The sequence below is a fragment of the Archocentrus centrarchus genome, chromosome 9 (assembly GCF_007364275.1).
Source record: "Archocentrus centrarchus isolate MPI-CPG fArcCen1 chromosome 9, fArcCen1, whole genome shotgun sequence".
Taxonomy (NCBI): Eukaryota; Metazoa; Chordata; class Actinopteri; order Cichliformes; family Cichlidae; genus Archocentrus; species Archocentrus centrarchus.
The window spans coordinates 17255795-17278920 of NC_044354.1; the positions used below are offsets into that span (position 1 = coordinate 17255795).

At 41.0% G+C, this 23126-nt stretch overlaps 1 protein-coding gene across 1 annotated transcript in view; it reads left to right on the forward strand.

Moving 5' to 3' along the window:
• The first annotated feature begins 630 nt into the window (after positions 1 to 630).
• LOC115786172 (ultraviolet-B receptor UVR8-like) overlaps positions 631 to 23126 on the forward strand; it is a 245227-nt gene continuing 222731 nt past the window's right edge. Inside the window, exons 1-2 of the mRNA XM_030738221.1 lie at positions 631 to 743; positions 1216 to 1450. Coding sequence (XP_030594081.1) covers positions 631 to 743; positions 1216 to 1450 — 348 coding nt within the window. The remainder of the gene's footprint in view (positions 744 to 1215; positions 1451 to 23126) is intronic.

The window sequence follows — 23126 nt, forward strand, 5'->3', positions numbered from 1 at the left end:
TTAAAACTTCTCCAGCCAGGAGCCAGTCTGGCTCTAATGACATTTAAGGGCATGGGGACTACAGTGATTCAGTAGCCCTCAAGTACTCAAACAGCTGCATGGTAGACCTCAGAGAAATACATAAAAGGAACAAAGGCATCACTTCTCACTGTCTCATCATTTCCCATTGTCCCTTAGTCTCCTTCTCTCAATCTCCATTTCTCTGTCTGCGGTTCTCTCTCTACTGATGATGCTTTGACCTGTCTAAGCAGGTCGGGGCTCTCTAGTGGGGCGCTTATAGTTGGAGGAGCCTATAGTTGGAGCTCCGCAACACCCACTTGCAGAGCAAAGGGTGAGCATCTGTGTTACACAACTGGCACTCTGATATCTGAAAATTCCTCAGCTCTCCTGTGTGTCTCACTGGAGGCGAGAGAGGAGAAGAGTACGAGGGAGCTGTGTAAATTTAAACTGGCAAACTTTCTGATGGAAATAGCTGTGACCCCAGAGTGGTCTTGTCTTGAGTTGAAGCATTGTTGTAATCAATACAGGCTCTCGTGGGGATGACGGGCGAGGACCTTTCGTTCCCCGTTTGTGGAAATAATGGAGAAGACTGTTTGTTATTTTTCCCAGACATGCCGCAAACTAGCAGATATGGCCAGGGCATTGCAGGTTATGACGCTGGCTCAGGGAAACAAATACAAAGAGGAGCATTTTATCAAGAAGCAAACAGCAGAGCTCTGTTTGAAGCTGCTGGGAGCTCATAGGTCACAGGGGTGCTGGGGCTGCGTTTGACCAGCTCATCTTGAAACAGGGCCTTGGATGTTCTTTGTTCACTCACACTAAGCATGCAGAAACAGAAACACAACTCTCGGCTAGGGCCTGTGTAAAGTCATTTGTGCAGCTTCAAATTAAGTTGGGTTCAGTGATTTTCCCCGGAATGTACGACTGACCACACTGAAATATGCTTTTTAGACACATGTGACTTTTGTTTGGTTAGAAGAAACATAGCAGGAAAATAATATTACAGCATAGTTGTAGTAGTGCAAGTAAAAGGGATATCTGGTGATATCTTTTGTTATGGTGTAATAAAATAAGAAAGACAAGCAAAATTGTGTTAAAGGAAAAAAAATTGCAAAAAGTGTGAACAGCAGAATGTAGAATATTGAATTATTGCACTGTTATCTTCATAATAGAGAAGAAAAAGTCAAAATGTATTTTCTCGCTGCTTTTTTCTAGGCTGGGTAATGGAGAGAGGGCAGTAAAAAACCACCCAGTCCAAGTCAAATTGCAACAGGAACTAAATGTCAGAGGAAGTCCTGTAGATGTGGATTTCGTCAATATAGTTGGTATAGCCTGCGGAAGCCGACACTCCTTCATATGGACTGAAACTGGGCAGGCCTTCAGTTTTGGGAACAACTTTTATGCTCAGCTAGGCTATGACTTCCAGAGGGCCAACTTCAAAGAGAACCAGGTACGAAGATTATGGTTTCTTTACAGTTGTGCGCAAATCATTACTCAATCCATCATTACCCCTGGTGACTTCTGACTATCTTAAAGTTTTTTTGGGTCATATTTAGCGTAAACGTAATACAGAAAATAAAGAGAAGGGAAAGAGGCTTGTTCACAGATTAGGTTAACAGAACTAGAAATGTTGTGAAACCCACTGGGCAAAAATCTCAAACACTGAGAGGAAGTGTTTCGGTCCAAAAAAGGTTGACAGTGTTTGTGTAATTCCTCTAACTGGTGGACGGGGGAGACAAAAGTTACATGACGCAGATGTAAAATTAATGTGATTTTTTTATTTATTTTTTTAATGACCCCTTTAAACATCTACACCATCTCTTAGGTATAATATTAGTTTTTAATTCACTGTTGGGAGTGGGGGCAGGTCTACGTGATGGATACCTCAAGAGCCTGGATAGCTTCTTGTTAGTTGCCTCTCAAGCTTTGTCCTTACGTGGCTTACTATACAGTAGCATGCTGCTGAACCACACAAATCCTAAATTAAGTGCTGTGGAATTGAAATTGGCTCTCTTGTGAAGTGTTCCACTTGCATTGGAGCTTAATTTTGCCTACTCATATCATTTGATTCAGTCCCTCAGTCCCTCTTTTGCTCGCTGCAGCCCATCGCTCCCTCTTCCTTCTCATGCAAAATAAGCCCATTTACCGCAATGTGACAGTGTCTAGGTGAATGATTGCCACTCAGCACTTGATATATGGGTATGTGCTTCTGTGTGCATGTCTGCTGGATATATTGTGTTTCCAACAGATTCACCCAGTCTTTTGCAGTTACATTAGTGCATTATACAGTATATGAAGCTTTTTTGCTCTTCTTTTTGTAATGGGTGGATTTAAAAAAAAAAAAAAATGCTCGTATTTCAGTCTGCGCTCTTACTTGGCCCAAATATTGTTGTCTGTTATCATTCATTTCTGTCTCTCCTGTGCTGATGTCAGAACTGAAAGGGCTACTTAGAAAAACCTCTCTGCTTACCTGCTTAGCCAGCAGCATCTAATTTGTCAGACATCACAAATGATTGGTGTAGCTTTATCTTAGTTGTTCTTTTATTCACAGCACTGCTTTCTTGTTTTGTTCTTTGCTTTCCTTTTGACCTGTCAGTTCCGTAGGACAAATATCCAGAAGAGAGGTCTTTCAGTTCATAGGAGACAGGCCTCATACTGGAGGGCAGAAAGTAGCCAGCCACCTAACACTGGTGTCAAGGCACAGGGGCCAAAGCTCTTACCTCTTCTCACTGACAACAGCCATTTGGATCTACATGAATGCTCCCAGTTCTAAAAACATGGGTGGTATGACTATCCCAGAGTCACCTGTTCATCTCTCTAGACTTACTAGTGGCCTCTGATCGCCCCAGGTGGAGACCCAAACCTGTCCCTTACATACCAGCTCCAACTTCTTTCATCCCTTTGCCTTTCTGTGTACACTCTTCTTCTGAGGAACCAGACAGGCTGTTCCATCTCCAGCTGTCCTGCAGTCTCCTGACTATATGATACAGGCTATTGTTGTAAAGAATCTATAGGTTGGCGCTGCCTGCTTCACCCCTAAGGCTCAGTTTCTCCTTTTTGTCTGTAATGGAGTGGTAGCAAAGCACAGAGATCTAAGAAACACTATATTCTGTTTTTTTATTGGCCCAGCGATAAGGTATTGGGATTCTGCACACACCTGTGAGCCCTTTGTTCAGGCCCGCTATGGTGTTTCACCTGCACCAGACAAGGTTAGACAGATCGCCTATTTAATGGTTTGATTGACATTATTTTAATGTAACACCGTGGGGAGCTATACATCTTTGAACGGAAAAGAAAGTTAATCTTATATTTTACCCGTCTTATGTCTCTTCCCCCTCTCTCCCTCTCTCTGTTTCCTTATTAGAACAATGACATTGTCATTTTCTCAGGGTTTTGAGGCATGCATTTGTATGCACATAGGACATTCTCTCTCTGGTTCTATGTGAGCTGGCTTATATAAACATTATGATAAAAAAAATGCAGTAGGTATTATGGTATCAAGACAGCATCATATAACATAGATCTATTTATTTTTGTCTTTATTGATTTTTTTTTCTCCCTCTGAACATTCCATAGCTTAGTTTCTAAGCAGGTTAACACCCTCTAGCTGAAAATGTACCACCCATTCACTGCATTTCTACAAAAGTAAGCAAAAAGCGACCAGGGGAGCAAGAAAATAAACTCTGTTCCTAAGTGTGACACGTGTGCAGCTTGAGCTTGGCACGGCATCCGTGTTCAGCCTGGCTGCGCACAACTTGTTTGAATGTCATATTTATCCCTGTGTTTTGTCAGAAAATTAACTTCCTGTGAGTTTGCGGCAGAGCCGAGCATATGGCCACAGCTCTCTGGAGATGACAGCCTAGCGGAGCGGGAGCTCGCCGGTGCCGCTGCCCTGCTCTGGCGGCAGATGCTCCGGGCTTCTCCGCGATTAAGTGGAGATCATCACTGTTTTCTTTGAGCACCGCTGTGCCTTGTACTCTGAAGTGTTCAGTTAATCACTGCCTGCCTCCCTGCCTTTTCCACACAAGCTGCCAAAGCACTCATTAAGTTTGAATCTCCCTCTTACTGCTCGCTTGCTCACCAGCTCGATATATTTCACGACTGAATCCTAGCAGTCACCTTTTCTGATGGTTTGCTTGAGGGATTGTAAAAGGCAGTATTTTTTTGTGCTTTCTTGTTTGAGTAGTGTATGTGGTTCCATCTCTAGCTGTGGTTAATTTGTTTAAAAAAAAAAAAACACTCTTTAAGTTACTGAATGTTTCCTTTAGTTTGTGAATGCCGATGTTGTCTGTTTTTCTCCAAGTGCCAAGATACTTCCTGTACAGGCAAAGTGAAGTCTATTCCACTCCTGTGCTTTTTGTCATTTAGAAACACTACTCCTCACATTTACAGCTGTCAAATACTGCACTGTTATCCACTGTGTATGTTGAATTTATGGACTCAAAATGCAGGTAAAATGTAAAACACTAAATTAAAAAAAAAAAAAGAGCATTTGTTAACTCCCACTGCCTCTCAGCCCAAGTATCTCACATCCAGTTGCGTCGTATGTCCTACACAAACAGCCATGTATTGTTATTGTGAAACATTGTGACACGCTTTAACCCTGATTGATCTTGATCTCCGACACAAATAATAATGTGATTACAGGCTTTTCTCTGCTTCGGTCTTTGCTGCAGTGGAAAATAACATTAGAACTATCCTTTCATGTTAATCGCCTTGGTTGGAAGTGTACCTCGGTGCACCAATAGGCCTCAGTAATGCCTCCTTTCTTCTAAAAAAAAAACATCCAAAATAACCTATTTGCAGCACACCCACACACACGTTGCTTAGCTCTGTAACACTGTTATTCTGCACCTATCAAAGCCTGGCTTGCTTGTCCTGGTGCAGTGATCATTCCCCCACAATAGCGGGATGGCATTACTGTGCTTTTGAAAGCATTTGCATGGCAAAGCAATAACATGCACCTTGTAAATAAAGGAATTGATCCTGTTCAACTCAGGTTGGATTTCCTGGATAAAGCTGCGGAAAATGAATCCCTGTATCATATCATATCAATATACACACTCTGTTTCCTCATCCTCAAGTTTACTCTGCAACAGGAATTTTCTTAATCTCGTCTGTCAGGCTGTCAGGCAGGCACAGAGAAATGTTTGTGATTCCCTCTGCTACACTGGTTACTTGGCAGACAGCTGATTAGTGCCAGTTTGCCTCGTTTCCAATATGCAGATACCCAGATAGAAAGCTGGCCCTATTCACTGAGTCCAAGTACCAAAATAGCAATTGCTGTTCTCAATCAACTATGAAGAAATGGGTTTGCATTGTTGGAAGAGGTTGATTTGAGACTTTTTGAAGAGGCTCTTGAAATTACTTTCAAATCAGCCTGAGTTGACAGACAGCTGGTTGAGCATCATGCTACTGTGTGCGGTCAGCAATAAAGAATAATGTTTTTTTTTTTTTCTTTTTTTTCTATCATAACTCGCACTATATGAGTGTTACGCCTGTGCGCCCTCTGGGCCCGCACATTGTTATTCGTCACAATAGACATTTATCTCATCTACTTGGATTTAAATGTATTCACAACTGTACAAATTGCCGCTGTGCTCTTGGCAAGGTGCAACTAATTTTTAGACGAGGAAATTCCTTGTCAGGAGCAGCCAAGGGAGAAGGTGTCAGATTGATACCACAAGTACACTAACGGCTGTGCAGGAGCATAAGCGTTTGCTGCGCTTCGGTGGTGGTGCGTTTGATTTCAACACTGACCACCGGTGATGCCAACCCTGTAGTCCTTATATGAGCTGCCTCTTGAGACATAAACATAGACAGCCCTCCCCCACATTTCACTCAAACTGATGCTGCTGAAGTAAAGAGACGGAGAGAGGAAGAAAGTGAGACACTGCCAGACAATAAAGTCGTTGTAGAGTATATACTTTACTTGCTTGTCTACTGTTACATTGCAGTAAGTGGGAACTCAGTGTGGGTGTACAGTGACCTCAGCTACTCTACCCGTCTCCCCTAGGAGGACCTCAAAGGGCACTTGTTCAGTTCCTTATTGCGCACCCTGGGCTTTGCTGCAAAATGAGAGACAAGAAAAAAAAAAAAAAGGGAACAGAGGGAGGTGGTCTCAGCTTTACAGGAAGGCTAACCTGTGCCTTTGGAAATCCTGCATCTTTTTAAAAGTGCCTGTCTTTCTGACTTTTAACTCTATTTGACAGTTTTTTCAGGGCCGCAGTGTTGAAAGTGTTCAGTATGATGACTTCTGTTGCACTCTGGAAGTATTCTTCTTACCATTAGATGTTATGAAAACCTTACACTTAAACTATATATTCTTTTTACAGTGTGAATGAGAGAATATAGTGTTTGTGACCTTGTTTCAGTTCGAATCATATGCCCCGCTGTTTCCTAATATGCCCCTGGTGTATGTAATGCTGAAAGCACATTTAGTATCAATAATTCTGTACATTTCCTTCTGGAAAACTAATTCTCATAATAGGATTTTGTCAATGTGATTTGAATAATGATCTCAAAACATCCCATTTTAGGCTACTTAACTAAATAGAATATTACTGATTGCAATACTTATCCATGGTAGGGGTTTTGGTAACCTTCTTTTCTGTTTCTTGCCAACAGCCAATTTTCTCTCAATTAAAGCATGATATTAGCACTCAGTAGGGCATAAACAGAAATAACCGTACACTGCTGAATATCACGCCTTGATTATGAGCTTAAGAGTGGGTGTACAGATGGATTCTGTTTCTATACTCCTATTAGAGAGCTGGTGTTTATATGTGTGTGCATATGTGTCTGTGAGAGAAATGGAGAGGGAATCACTGCCTGCATGTGCAGGAGTGTGTGTCTGTGGCAGCAGGAAAAACTGGAAGTTTTCAGCTCTCTCCTGTTAAAACCTCTGGAAAGGGAGGGCAGAGGCAATAAAGAAAAAGTCACAGGTATAGTAAGAAGGAAAAGTGTATCATTACATTGAGAGCCAGTCAGTGGCAATGCCAGTTGGCCAAAGTTAGCAGGAAGCTGTCCTAGTAAATGGCAGCAGCTGCTCGCAGTTCGAGAGAGCATGTCCCAGTCAGAGGAGAAAAGCGATGGCATCTACATTAATACTACCTTAATGGCCCATCTGGCGCTCCGTAGGGTCCCTGGCTGCGCCACCGACTCATAGGCGTTTGACAGGCAGTCTCCAGCGCACCAGACGCGCATGGCATGCCAAATGGCTGGGAGACGCCTCCGTGGCGCACAGATCTGTCAAACTCTGTGACGCTGTAGTCACACAGGCAAGGGAAGTTAAGGCAAGTTTTCACACGTGATTGGTTCTTGACATGGATGGGAAGAGGGAGGGGGCAGAAGGAGAATGACTGGCTTGTCTGTCTCTCTTCTCCAAAGCCTCCTTAAATGCAAACACACATATGTGCACACTCACAGGGCATGCACACATAATCACTCACCCTCACACACACACACACACACACACACACACACGCATACACTCTCCATACTAGATGCTAAGTTGCCATGACCAGATTAAACCTCAATGAGAAAGCCAGGTTAAGATTAGCCAGTGGTGGATTCACTCTGCTCTGATGGCAAATGGAGATAACAAATATTATTTTTGCTGCAAGTCACAGCCTCTCTCTGTAAACAAATGCTGGAACTAATTGCTTCATTGGAAGAAATTGTGGAAGGTCTTATCAAAACGCCACAGGGGTTTCTGGCTATAATTGGCATAATTGGTTGACACAGCAGGCTGTTGTCCATGATGTGGCACAGTGATGCACTTTATGGTGAATGAGTGATCATGGCTTCAGGACTATAGATTGCCCTTCTAGATACTTAAACATACGGTACAGGAAGTGGTTAGTTAACATGCAAATACAGGACTCTAGGTGCGAAACGATGATGTTATTTCACCACCTGAAGACTGAGGTCTATGCCATAAACCAAGAATACACAGTTTAAAGGGTTAATGGGAGACTTCAGTCCCTTTCACCAGTGGATGATCTCAGCCAAATTCCAACGCTGCCCTGTGTGCTTGGCCTTTACATCAGCTCAGTTGATCTGCACAATACTGACGCAGTGGTTTCTCTGAGAGCAGGCCACATTCTGCATTACACACTGGCTCAGATCACTGCAGAGGTTTGCCTCACGCTACTGCTGGGAAACTATGGCTTCTTTCTTGATGAGTAAACTGCGCAAAAAAAAAAAAGTACAGCTGGAGTAGTTTAAAATATTTGCTACCATTCTTTCTCACACTTTTTCTTAAGGACATTTAGAGAGATAGCAGCAGTTCAAAAATGGAACGGAAGGTTCTTTAGAAAATACATTTCAAATGGCTTATCCAGTAGGTAGCCCCAGAGGACACCTCAGGGATAAAACTTGGCAAGAAAGGAAGATAGAGGGGAAAAAAGTGGAATTGGAAAGAAGACACAGCTGTGACTAAAACAGTAGAAATATAAAGGGAAAAGGTATCCTCTTAACCTGCCGACGCCTCTTCAGAGGAATCATAGTGCTCCATATCAGCATTCGCTCTCTGAACATTTTGCTGTGTTCTGTGTTTATAGAAAAAGCGTAGATCTGCTGATGTCTGTTGCCTGAGACGGTCTCATAGTTAGACAGCCAGGTGATTTCGAAATGCCTATCTCCACGTCACACACCGTTCCATTTTATTTTTGCTGTTTTCTGTTTGGTGTTATTAATGTTGATCTTGTTTTTTTTTTTTAAAGTAAATCTGTGTATTGTTTGTGTGATTATAGTACGAGCAGGAGTTTATTATGTCTTCTGGTTGTCTGTTAGTTCAGCCCATTCTCATTAACATGTGACTGTGTGTTGGCAACACGTTGACCTCAAGTTTTTCATCTTTTTTTTTTTACAACTATTCACTGAGACTCAAGGATGAACTTAGTGTTCATAACTCAAGAATTATGACAGGATTTGACAGTGTCCAAATGGATAAAATGATGAAGTAAAGAAATTGTATACAGTGTGCAAAAGTCTGGAGTCACCCCTTATTTCTTTATATTTTGCTTCCAAGGACCCAGACTGTCTTGTGATTTTAAAAGCAGTCTTGAACAATAGTTCTCTGAGCTGCGAAGGCCTTTCAGAGTTTTCTTTGAACATTGGCTGCTTTGTCATTCATTTTCAGTCCAGTTCTTATACCTGACCATTTTCAGAGGAAAGTTTTTTTTTTGTTTGTTAAGCCACTTAACTCTGACCTATCATTCATTCAGACTAACTCAAGGGATGAACCAGTGTTGTGAGTACACATAACATACTTTGTAAAAAATCAGTTTGTTCCCAATTTGTTTCTCTCAAAATACAATTTTATGCCAGTTTGCCTGACATAAAATTGTATCTTTGCACCAACAAAGTGATTCCCAAAGAGCTTTAAGCCAAAAACTTGGTAAATCTTGGCATGCTGTGCAGTGTGTCCTTAAAATAATTGAGGAAACTGTACAAGAGGAGGACAAAAGAAGAGGCAGGCCTAAAAAATTGCCTGCAGCAGATGAAGAGTATCAGTGACATGGCATCAGTGTTCTGATGCCATTGGCTGCTTTTTCAGTCATTTTTAGTTGAGTCCTTGTGTCCTTTAGTTGAAGCCTCATAAGACATGGTCACAGTGGAAGGGTGGCTGTCAAGAAGCCAGTTTTAAGAAAAGAAAATGGGGAGACGAGGCTGAGGGAAGCCAAATTACCGAAGAACAGAACTGAAAATCAGTAGCGGCAGGTCTTGTTGAGTGATGAATCCAAATCTGAAATTTTTGGTTCAAATTGTCATCAGAGGAGAAAGGTGCAACAGTGAGTATCTATCCATCTGTAAAACACGGTGGAGGCTGCATTTCAGCCAGTGGTGTTGGTGAACTTGTCAAAACTAATATCAATGCAGAAAAATACTGTCATATTTTGACCATCTAGAAAGCGTCTGGCAACAGCTTCATTCTTCAGCATAACAATGATCCCAAACATATTGCCAATGCAGTAAAAGCAAAGAAAAAAAAATCTACAACAGAACTCTATCAGTCATGTATTGGCCTCCCCAGAGCCCAGACCAGTGTGGGATCATCTTGACAGAGAACAGAACAAAAGGCAGCCAACATCCAAAGAAGAGCTTTGAATGTCCTTCAAGAAGTCTGGAGAACTAGTCCTGAAGACTGCTTAAAGAAATGACAAGAAAGCTGAATAAGAGAGTTCAGGCTGTGTTGAAATATAAAGGTGGTCACACCAAATATCGACTTTCATGCTCCTTGGAATTGTACATGATCAGTTTTTGCCTTATATATTGTACGTCCACGTATATTTGCATGTGGTTCAATAAATTGCTGCAAATGTTTTCCTCCCAGAATGTAAATAAATGAGGAGCGAGTCAAGATTTTTGCACAGTACTGTACCCAAAAAAAAAAGGTCAAAGGTCAATTTCACTTTAACTTTATAACATTCAGTAAAAACTCTTATTTTGACATTACTCATCACTCGTACTTTGGAGCAGGAAAAAGCATTTGGTTGAATACTGAATTGATGACACTAATCTTTGATGCCCTTTTTGAAACCGAGTTGATTGAATAGCTGTCGCGCTGAATTTTAGAATTCGTTGCTTCTTCGCAGTAAAATCCATATTTGAAGCACTGTCTACTGCCACAGCTACAACAGTGTGCTCTATCAGACTGAGCTTTATTAGCCAAACATAAACACATTAAATACATTTTATTAAAATGGCTTAAGTCTTCCGCTTATAGCAAACATGGATGTTAACTGCAACTTGACTGCTTAGCTGAGGCATGTGACCATGAGGCAATAATTCTAGTCTTTCAAATGAACAAAGGACACAACTAGTAAAATTTATGGCAAGGATAAGTCGGCTGGACAACAGCTGCCAAGTTTTTTTTTTTTGTGAGGGAAGGAGAGAGAGAGAGGGAGAGGGAGAGAGCAAGATGATGGCTGAGAGGAAAGCGAAGAAAAAAGAGGAGTCAGCAAAATAGGTTTAGGGGCTTGTGAGAAAAGAGCATGAGGAACTCTTCAACTTTCACTCCCATTCCCAGATGTGTTGCAGGCAAGACATAGCCTTTGAAGAGCTTGTGGCAAAATAGGCAAAATATGAATATACACGCACTCCACTTTACCTCTTTCTCATCTCCTTCCTCTTTTCCTCTCCCCTTCTTTTTCTCCCTCTTTCATATACTCTCCACGTCTCCCTCTCTTTATCTTTCTCCCTGGGCATCTCCGTTCCTTAGTGGCAAACCCAGCTGCAGGGTTTCTCTGGTACTGTGCGTGAACCCTCACTGACTCCTTCACCAGGCAGCTGCAAAACAAGCAAAATCATACACACTGCTCTTATCCAAGTCTGTCCTGCTCACTTTAATTCTCTAAATACATAATATTTGCATATGTGACAAAGTCAAAATGGAATAATTAGCGATTTACCAGATATTCTGCTTTTGTTACCTGACAGTGAGATTTCAAAACAAAATTAAGTTTGAATAACATTTCATTTTTAGCAGTGCCTGAAAGAGCATGGCTCTTTCCTATAACATGGCTTGTATTGCAATCTCCTTTAAAGCCACTAGAGGGAGCTTATATTATGCTGTGGTCTCACATGCCAGGAGTTCGTTTTATAGTACTCTTGCTCCAGCAATGAGGCACACACACACACACACACAAAAAAAAAGCTTAGAGATATTCCTCATTCTGCCACTAAATACTTTTGCCAATTTTGCCAGTGTGGAGGTCACGCCCTCTCACCTACACAAGAGACAAAGGCATGGTTTAGAAGTAGGGGTCCACTTTCTTTCAAACAAATGCAATAATTACGTCTCACATGTTTTTGGGACCAGATATTTGCTGGTGGGGGTCTATGTGTGCACGTGCAGAGGTGATAATTCTACTGTTGTTCAGAAGCTTGAGCAGGGTGCATAACGGCAATAAGAGAGGGCATGCCCAGGCGTGCTTTCAATCTGTTTCCCAAATGTAATGAGTCCGGGCATAACTCTGGTCATCCCAACGTGATCAAAAACGGGAGGAAATCTGCAAATGATTTATCGTGTCCTGTAGAGATTCATCAGTTCCACATGCCAAAATGATGCTGAGCTGAAAATTAAAAGACATCTTTCGTCACCATTATTTTCTTAATATAGATGGAAAGTGGGAGCATGAGAGTAATTGAGTCAGGACAGTGAAAGAGATCAGCTTTATACGGCTGAATTTAGAGCATACTGCATTTTATTTGATCTCATTCCATTTGTATCTTTTTAAATTCTGATCATTAAATCTTCCACAATGATATAACCAACCTCATAATATCACCAAATATCGCTCTATTTCAATTTTTTTTTTCAGAAAAATTAATTCTATAAAGTACCACAAATTATTTATGCATTTGGGTTCTGATCATTAAACTTCAGGCTGTTATCAGTTTGCATCACCTATGCTTATACATGCACATTTATCCCTACTTTATGTGCTCTTGCATTTCATCAGACTATAAAAGACTAATGCATATTGCCAGTTAATCATATTTTTCTGTCTCTGTCTCTCCCTAATAGAAAGGGGATGACATGACAGCATCTGAACTACAGTCCTAGACTTGTCCTGCCATAATGTTACACGATCTCCGCTCCCACATTACTGAAACAGGCTTGGCCGATGGGATTCGCCATACTCCGCGCTTCTCCACTCCTCCTGGCCTTTTCCTGTGACAGGGCTGCCGATGATACAGATCCGCTGTGACATTTTACATTGTGCTCCCTAATTGCAGCAGCTGATAGTAGGATCGCTCACCATACAGCTGCATATTTCCTCTTTTTTCCACCCTTTGGCTTTTTTTTTTTCTTTCTTTTTTTTTGTTTTGGGAGGTACTAGTACATGTGGTACACTGTACTGACTAATTGCTCACATGCTGTCTGATGTATGCTATTAGGTGTTTCATCCTTCTCTTTCTGCAGTAACATTTCCACAGTATATGTAAACCTCTTTAATTCAACTAAAACTTGAAAAATAATTTTTCGTGTCATTTAAAAAGAAAAAACTTTTTTGATCATGATTGAGCAACGTTTACTGGCAAAAGTGTTGTCCATTCCTCCTTTTGCTGTGTTTTTTTTTTTTGTTTTTTTTTTCCCCCCTCAAGTGTTTCCCACAGGCGGCAACTCCCGAACTGAAAGCCGGGATAAACCTGTGTGACAGATGCAGCTCTAATTATACAGTTGTTTTAAGACTGTCAGGTTGCTGCAAAGAGGGAGCCAGTCATTTGGGAAAATGAAGGAGGAGGGTAGTGAGTGGGAAGAGGGAGGTAGAGGGGGACAGTTTGATGGACGGACATTGTAACACCAGCATCTGGTGATAGCTGCAGCTGCCGTATCGTTTTCCCACCGCCAGCTTGCCAGCTAAATAAATATTGCCACGATCTGTCTTGTACTAGCAAGTGTAAATTACTTTAACACATCAATAACTAGTTTACAATGATGTTTTTTCCTGCCATTTCAGAACATATATTGATTTCACATTGCTGTTAAATGGCACAAGCATTGTTTCCTTCAGCCTGCACTTTGTTTTCCAGATAGACTCTTGGCAGGCTTAGTAAAGAAAAACAAAGCAAAACAAATAAACAAAAAAGAAAAAAATCTACATCAATTATTCAGTCATTTTTTTTGGCACTCTATTACTAAATATAAAATTGAATTTATTTATATATATATATATATATATATATATATATATATATATATATATATATATATATATATATATATATATATATATATATATATATATATATATATATATATATATATAATTTTATAGTGCCCCTCATGATAACATTGACACTATTTGTCTACGTGTATTAAGTGCAGTGTTCAGTTTTGAACTGAACACTTTGGTCTCACTGTTGATGCCGTGTACTTAGTGTTAAAACAAAACATATCTCTGGAAATTAAAAAAAAAATGCATCTAGTTTTTCTTTTTTCTTGCGTTGGTAAATAAAGCAGATTAGAATTAGCACAGAAGACGTATGTATAGTGCAGTGTTACCAGCACAGTTTTCTATTGTGTGTTTCAATAGTAGTAATTACGTGAGGAAAAAGATTCACACTACACATGATTTACACTGTGCATTTATTTGACAGAAATAGACAAAAGACCAGAGATCTTTCCGTATGTACGTAGCCCAGTATGAGTCCTCATGGTTGTTTTTGTGCGGGTATGCACATGTGTGGTCTGAAGTGGGAGCATGCACGTGTGCGCACCCATGGAGTGTGTCTGCAGGCGCGCTTGCACTTCTATATTGTCTATTTTGATTCGTATGGGTTCCTCCTCTCGAGGACAGATGTTGGGGAAACCCACAAAATCAGAGCTGAAGCCGCACTATAATCACTGCGATTTTAATCAAGGTCTCGCATTGTGACCCACTTATTTTCTCACAGTGCTGATTGCACTGCAGTGCAGTGGCGACTAGCATTACAAAACTGCAGCCTATGATTAACCTTCACATCATATACATGTCCCCTAACCAAGATACAGCGAATACTAATCCCAAAATTGTACCTACTTGGGCTGAAAAATCTCTCCTTTTGTCAAATATGAATATTTTCGTCCTTTATCCTCCCATCTTTATGTGATAGAAAGATGATGCCTGCTTTCTGCATATGAGGAAATTGAGGTATATGTGAGTGTGTAATACCTAACTAATATATTTCAGCCAGACAATAATATGTTTATGCAAGCTTGCGGGCACAGTCTGTGACCTAACATTTTTTTTTTCTACACGTTAAAAGTATATGATAATATGATTCAAATGAACCTCACACATAATGATGTTATAGGCTTTTGTGAGAATAAGGAAATATTCCATCCTTCTTAGCCATTTTCACCACTATTGTAATTTTCACATCAGTGATAATAAACCAGATTGATTATTCATTCTCATGCTTCAACACCATTTAATTGTGTAGCCAGAACACTCCAACTTCGGGGTCAGCAGGGCTCTCTCTTTCATTTACACAAAGACGCATCAACACAAATGCATACACCCACCCACCCACATGCAGACAGGCACACACACACCAATTCAGAAATCTTTCTGTTTCCTTCTCTCCTTCACAGATGCTCTCAAAGGGCCCCCCGAAACATGCCCAGACTTGAATTTGCCAAAATATCCTTTCTCCTATCAAGCACACACTGTGCCCGATCTCAGTCCCATTGCACTTATTCCTTCAACATCTCAATTAATACCCCACTGGAGGCACAGCACCCCACAGAGCCTCAGAGACTCACTGTGGTGGTGGATTTTTCCTTGTAAATGTTCGCCGCAGATGCTGAAGTGCTTTAATTTTAAACCACATTAATAAACTACCTCAATCTCAATCAACACCAGCAGATGAAACACGTAGGTTTATGAGCAGTTGTCAGATATCACGTGCAAGTGTGCGCCTGTTATGTGCACCTGTCTTTGCATATAAAAGCCTGAACACTTTTTTAAAGCTCTTCCATTGATAGTCTTTGTGGTTGATGCATACATCGACTCTGAGCTATCAAAAAAGGAAGAGGAAAAGCTGTATTTATTGTGCATGTCCTTTGTTGTTTTGTGTTGACAAAGTTGATGTGCTAAAAATACTGATGGCTTCCATCAGAGTGACAGCCATACAACCTATATCTTACCATGCTCTGTTGTCTCTCTCTCTCTCTCTCTCTTCTCGAGCTGGCTGTTCCTCCTGTTCAGTAGCTAATGGATTTTCATGGTTTCCAGGGTCTGTTCCAGAAATGTTCTCCTGTGGAGATCTTGTAAGAAGTGCCCTCAGCTGGTCCCACAGTCTGCCATTAGGCCTCTCCACTCTTTTTATCCCTAGACCTTTGAGACCTCAAACTGCCAAATGAGTTGAATTATGGCCAGTTATGTGGAGTGGACCCAGCATCACAGGGGAGAGGCTTGAGTCAGTGGAACTAACTACACTCCTGACCATTAAAAGGCAACCTGACACTGCCTCTTCATCTTCTGTCTGCTCTCAAAGGCCGGCACTGCAAACCTGTGTCTCCCAGAGCAGCGACAGAGTACAGCTATTCAATACATGAGCCAGGTAGCCAAAAAAGCTGTCTGTCACTCAGGAAAGAAAGTAGTCAAAACACCAACCTTCTCCACATTCTAGTACTTGCACCATTAAAATAATCCGGTTCTTCCTGGACTCTTTTTATTTTATATATTTCCTCCCTCGATATATTCTACACATTTGCCTGCCTTTTATTTGTCTCTTCACTCTATGTTCTTCGCTCACTTTCTTGCCATTTTTTTCCCATTTGTCCTCTGCCCTTCAGGTTAGTGAATGGGGCTTCAGGGTTTTAACCATTGCAAGGTTAATTGGAGCACCTTGAATAAAAGTGGTAGCCAGTGCTCTGGCTACTGTATAAAGAAGGTCATCAAAGTCTGGTAGCCTTCAGAAATTCACCCACAGAATCTTTAGTCACACAAATGCCAATCAGTCCAGCCTATGGGAGCACAGTTTGCACAGGCAGGCACGGGACGCACACACATACACACAGAGCACTGAATTTGATCTGTCACAATAACAGGGGCATCATGACATGATGGATACAGCCCTTTTTTCCCCCTCTTCTCTCCACCGTTCTGCCTCTCCCCTGTAATGTTGATGCAGTGTGTAATGTTTGCTGTTGCCGTTGGCTGAAATGGAATGAGTGATACAACCAGAGGTGCTGGGATTACCGTGGGCAAAATTGATGCTATCTGTCCAATGATGTGTTATTTTGTGGAAGTGAGGCAACAAACCGGAGAGAGAAATGGTTGCAGCACTCTGTATGATTTTACAGTTTAAGTGGTGAAAGACAAATAGAATAACAGTGATGTGCTAGCAGGGGTTGTAAATGGTTGAATAATTTTCCTCGATTTCAGCATTCATTTATCTTTTCTACAGTCCTTTGCGGAGCTTCTTGTGGCAGCCTGAATGGTATTTATCCCTCTAGTCTGCTCACAATTGCAACATCAGCTAGCTCAGCGCACATCTTTAGAGGTGAGGCAGGTTGCGTCCACGCTATCCCTCTAATAGGGTCGGCTCAGAAAAAGGTCAGAGGTAAACTAATGACACCTGCAACAGATGCTTCTTTCTGGGAACCTAAGCTAAGGCTGAGCAAGGCTGGGCTTGTGGGAATAAAAGTGTGCTGCTTTGAGACTCAGCAGGCTGCGCCCAGGTCAGTCGCTAACCACTGAAAAGACTAAATTCAGCTCTTTCTGCCCATTTGGGGCACAAGCTGAGGGTCCTGGGCTATTGTTGTGAGGTCAGGTTAAAGCTGTCCAGATTGCTCGAGCAGCTGACAACCATTCATCACAAATTCAGCACTGCGTAGCTGTAAAGTTCTGCTTAGGTAGGTCAAAGGCGTTGAAGAAACATTTTAGATTTTATTTTTCACAGTTGTTCGTGTTTGTGGATAAGGATTTGGTTTTCAGAAGAATGAAACTTTTTTTTAATGTTATATTCATTTTTATGTATACAGAAAACCTGGGCCAGGTGAATAACACAGCAGTAACTTCAACAATCAACTTCCTGTTTGTCCTATAATTTAAATGTACATATCCATAAATGTCTGTTTTTGTCCAACAAATGTTCAACTCATAAATTTGAGCTTTGCCTCAAGCACCACTTTGCCTTTTCCTTCAGAGTCAGTCTGTTCTTTTTGTAATGATTTCAGTATTGTAGGCAAATTCTTGCCTTTTATTTAATACATTCCTTTACAGACCCACTTGCTTTTACAGTATTTGCAAGTACTAGTGTGTCTTTTCTTGCTGACAGAGAGATGCTGTGCTGTTCTCTATGAAGGAAAAATTAAATAAGAAGGGCTATTTTTCTCCCCCATGTAAACAGCTGGCAGCATCCCATGCTTGCACAATTAATGGGCATCTAATTGGCAATAATCATTTTTACTTAAGCAAATATAAAATAGGCAGTTGCCCCTGGAACAGACAGCTGTTGGTGGAACCTTCTGGCAGCATAGCATGGATGCCTGAGGATGTGGATGATCACTTCTTACTGGAGGTGGTCCATACAGTACACTTAAATACCAAACTGTTGGCACACAGTTGATTTTTTTTTTTCTTTCCAAAATCTATCAACAATGCCAGAGGATTTACAGTATGTAGCCTACAAGTGTATCTGCTGCACGAACCATCTCATACTGCACTTATTTATTTTTGAGTTGATCTGTATTGTTACATATCTTTCTGTCATTTTGTTATTTCAATCTGGTTAAAATCCAGATTGTAATTCAGAGGACGTAATCACTGACTATAGTACACTGACTATATTGTACACATAATTGGAACTTAGATAAAATGAAGCATACACGCTTTAGTCACTCAGGCGGTAATGTGTTTTTACAGTGATCATTTTTCAGTGGTGTCAAGGACTTTTCAGATACTTTGTTTCTAACAGATTTGTTGAATCCTCTATTGGCAGATTTTAAGGTCAGACCTCTGCTGTGTAAATCTATAGAGTTGTGATTTCATTCAGCTGAAAGTTACCCCACCAAGGTTGTGATTCAATAATAAACTACTATGAAAAAGTACAGCACTGCCAGAAAGAATGAAGCCTTGCAGCTGACAGACACACAGGCAGCATGCAATGAATTAAACACAAAATAGTGTTTTACCATATAATTCATCTGGCCAGGAGTTTCTCAGACAGACAGCCAAATAGGACACATAGGAAAAAAAAAAGAAGGTAAAATGCTAGTTCATGTGATACAGTGAAAGTCTCTTTGACATTGGCTTTAGGGTTCTTAATGTAATGCACAAATTAATTTGCATGATGAAGTCTCTTCCGCTTTAAGCCTTCCTCTTGATGAAAGGGCGAATGAGTGAGGGGAAAATAGAAGAGAATAAGTGTGTGGGATACTGAAAAGTAATGTCAGCCAACCTTATTATGAGAAGGAAATGGATTAAGGGCATTGTTTGAGCTGGTAGAGGAGGTACCTTCCATACTGCTGGCTGCCATCTTATCTTGTCCCCCAACAGTGGTCTAATCTGTTGGTCGAGCATGCCTGCAAATAATTTCTGTCTGTCAGACAGACAATGGAGCTGTCACCTTGTTGTGCATCACGGATTACTGTACTGTGCATTCTGCCCCGCCCCTACAAAGAGTCCTGACAAAGGACTTAATTGAATGGCTAATTTGTGTGTGTTCCATGTGCGAACATGCATAAATACAAGCTTCAAGCCATCACAAAATGCATGCAGACTTGTTTGCGCATGCATACTCCCATCAGTAAGCACACACAAGTGCAGAGAAACAGCCATTCAAACCCCCACACAAAGCTGTGTGCACATACTCCCTATAGGAATTCATTTTGAGGCTACTTGTTCATTTAGTCTGATGTCAGGAATTATTGCTTCCAATCCTTATGGCTAAACTGTAAACAAATTCAATGGACCAGATTCAATTAACTCTGTCTAACCTAACATATAATTACATGAAAGCACAGAGTGAGGAGTAGGAGATAATGGAGTTTTTTTTACCCTTGAACCTTAACCCTACTTTTCCCATTTGTTTATCAAATTAATTTAAGCCAGTTGATTTGTTATGCTGTGGCTTAGATACATATAATCACCCATTTTAGCTTCATATTACACTTGTGCTTAAGCTAATTAATCCGCAATGTTTATCATGCATAAACAGTGATGGCTTTGCATTATACATTTACAGAAGTAAGGGTGTTTTAACTGTTATCAAAAATGTTAATTATTTACAGCTATAACAAATATCCAAAGACACATCTTCTCCTGGTTTTTGAAAAAACACTTGGGAATGACTTTGGATGACATTGGTCTTAATGGTGGCAGACTTAAAGCAAAACACACACACACACACACACACACAAAAAAAGCTATGATTGGTTGTAACAAAATTACTTTCTTTTTGAGAATACAATGTAGAATTTACCAATGGAAAACCATGCTATCATAATTTTTCTGAGAAGGTCTGTGCAGGTTTTCTGAAGTGACAGCAGTGCTTCGTCTCATATGATGATGTGTTAAACAAAACACTGCCCACATGTTTGCCTTAAACTAAGTAGCCCTTAACTGCTTGGACAGACAGCAAGCTGTTGCACTTTATGTATTTGTTTATTTTCAAGATAAGGGGCCTCTTTTATGGATAAGCAGCTGACGCTTCCGCTCTGTCAAGCTGGGACAGGCTGAGGGAAGATAAAATAGAGTCTGTTAATCTGGTGCTGGTGAGGAGAGAGAGCGATGTTATTGACCTACGCTGGCAGCAATGTGTTTCAATTATACACCGCCATCCATTTGTCAGGCAAGCAGAGCGATGGGTGGGGGCACAGAGTTCAGGCTTGGGTTAGAGTCATTCTCCATCACTTACGATGTGTCTTTGGAAAGCACTTTAATTGAATTACCCAATTTATTCTTCAAGCAACAATGCCCTGGCATAGACCCATCATGCGAGACAATTAGATACAAGTTTAAAATCAGGCAGTTTGCATACTTCATATTTTCCTGGTGTACACAAGGTAGGAGAAGACTAACTTATGGCGACTTTCTTCCCCTATTTGTCTAGAATAAATTCCGTTAATGTGAGTGGTGTGACTTTATCATGAAAATGTAATCTTACGCTTTATTCAAGACTGTTTGATGTACTGCCTGTTTGTTGCTAGTCGCTCATGTGAACTATGTGTATTTGTTGTGGAACAGGTAAGAAAACACCTGGTGCTTTGGCTAAGTGAGCAACTGAAATGCTAATACATTCTGAGCAACTAAAAGTTAACTCATTGCACAGGAGATGCACAACGAACCCTTCACCAATGCATATCTTTTTTCTTTTTTTTTTGGCAATATTTGCTCACTTATACAAAACAAAGTCCACATATAAAATTAATTTGGATTCTTGCACAACCAAATGTCTGCATCTGTCTTTCCAGTTAAGCCATTCTGGCTAAAGCATGTTGTCAAGTCGAGTTACACTAGCATAGTCATGTTTTCCCTTTGTTTCACTGCTTACAACCTTCAAGCAGATTTCCTTGAATATTTTCCCCCAATTTTTGCAAATTGCACGAGGTTGAGTGTGATTAATTCTAATCAAGTTCAATTTATTCTGGAAGAGCAGCTGGAAGAGGCCTAAGTGTTGACTGCAGTCAGTCTGCGAGCTGTCTGACAAGATGGCCAAGCTGTCGATCACCTAAGCCCCAGTTCCAGGTGTGGTTGAAGGTGCTCGTGTCTGCTGCACGCTGGCCTACTTGCACTCTGGCCCGAACACCTGGCCGTTCACCAAACTCCGATTGTCAGTTCATCTATTTTTCACCAAGACGAGCCTCGCTGTCTGCTCCAGCTATCTGTGTCTAATCAACAGTTCCTCTTCCCCAGTATCTCCAGAGCTCATCTTGTTAAGGACAAAGAATTGTGGATAAAAATGTACTCTCTATAAGCGTGTAATGTACACCAATTATGCTAATTTACAGCGTTGCAGATGGCCCAGTGTTGATTGCAGTTTTAGGATCAGGGGAGGCCGTCTGAAATTTGAGTGTGGGAGTCACGTGACACTCATTACTGCACAACCTCAACCAAATATCCCTTTGTCACTTGTCATCCATCTGTGCTTACTATCTTTGACAGATAAGACTATGCAACTCTAGGCAGCTGAAGAGTTGCACAATAAGCAACAGAGAAGCACTGTTCCTAGTTTTAATTGGCATTTCCTTAGTTTCACTGTATTTGGGCATGTTTTCAAAACAGTGAGTAGCGTAAATAATCTAAAATGTCAATTTTGGGGGGTGTCAGGGGGTTGTGTTTGTGGGGGATAATGTCCTAATGTAGGATTTTATTGCATTTTACAAAGTAGTTGCACAGAGAATACAGACTACATTCTTAATGATGACAGCTGATATAACCATTGAGATGTGTGTTTTGAATTCTTTACTTTTCCCCTTGGCAGTCTGTCTCATTGGGATATGCATAGCTATCAACTCTTAGTATGCTGGCTCCAGGGGCAAGAAGAATTCTCCCCAAAATGCCAGTCCACTATGGGAACTGTGACATTCAGAGTGTGCCAAGGTGTGCTGTGTGTTAGAGAAGCATGTGCAGTCAGATGTAAATTCATCACCGTCATCAGCCATGATGCTCTTTGTTCCGGCTATTGAGGCGAGTCAGTTTAGCCCCCGTCTTCTTTTACGCCATGCTAAAGTGAGCCCATGCTGATGTTCAAATGAATGGCGTCCTTTCATGAAGCCATGGCCATTGAACTCTGGAGGCTGCACATAGCCCTAAGTCCTGCAACCTTTGTGGCAGGGGGTTCCTGCCAGGCATGATTCCTGTTTAGTGAATAAGTGGGGTAATTATGGTGCAGTTGGGGCCATGCAGCAAATGTCACCAGCAGATAAACAGTAGGAGCAACTCTTCCGTAAAAGCCTAATTTATCCACCATGGACCTCCTGTAGCCTGCAGATGAATTAGGAGCAGTTGGATGTAAAAAAACAAACTAGCTTCTCTTGATTTCACTGGAGTTCAAGGATGCATATAATTGGAGAAACACTAGTTAACTGATAAGGCCCCAGGTTAAACCTTACTTTGTCACACACCACATCTCTCACGCTGGTCTCAAACGACAGCTGCTAGTTTGATGTGTGTATGCCTGGCAAGGACTGCGTGTAAATGATGTGTTATGAAATGATGGCAATTTAACAGTTTCAGGGTGCATTAAAGTTCTTTTAATAGCTGCAACACATGCAAAATGTAACTAGTGGACACTATAGATTCAAAATGATCCCTTACACATATGGTTTTATGTGTTGCTATTAGAATGTGAATCTTATACTTACTCATTCCTAGTCCCCTCCTCTGTATCTCTAAACGGAAACCACATCCATTGCACTCCATTAAAGAGTGCCCACTCATGCGTGACTACAGGGTGGCCTTTATAACATCATGAGCCTAGGGAAATGGGAGAGTCAGCGAGCGTCATTCCATTACCTGCTGAAATGGATGCCCCTGTATCTCCTCCTTGATTAGCTTTGTCTCGAATAACAATGATAGCTTTAAGTATGTCTAATTGAGGCTGGCCTCACCCTCCCTCTCTCTGTGAAAGTGCTTACTCATTTTGTCTGTCCTTTTAATAATTACATTATCATTTTACGC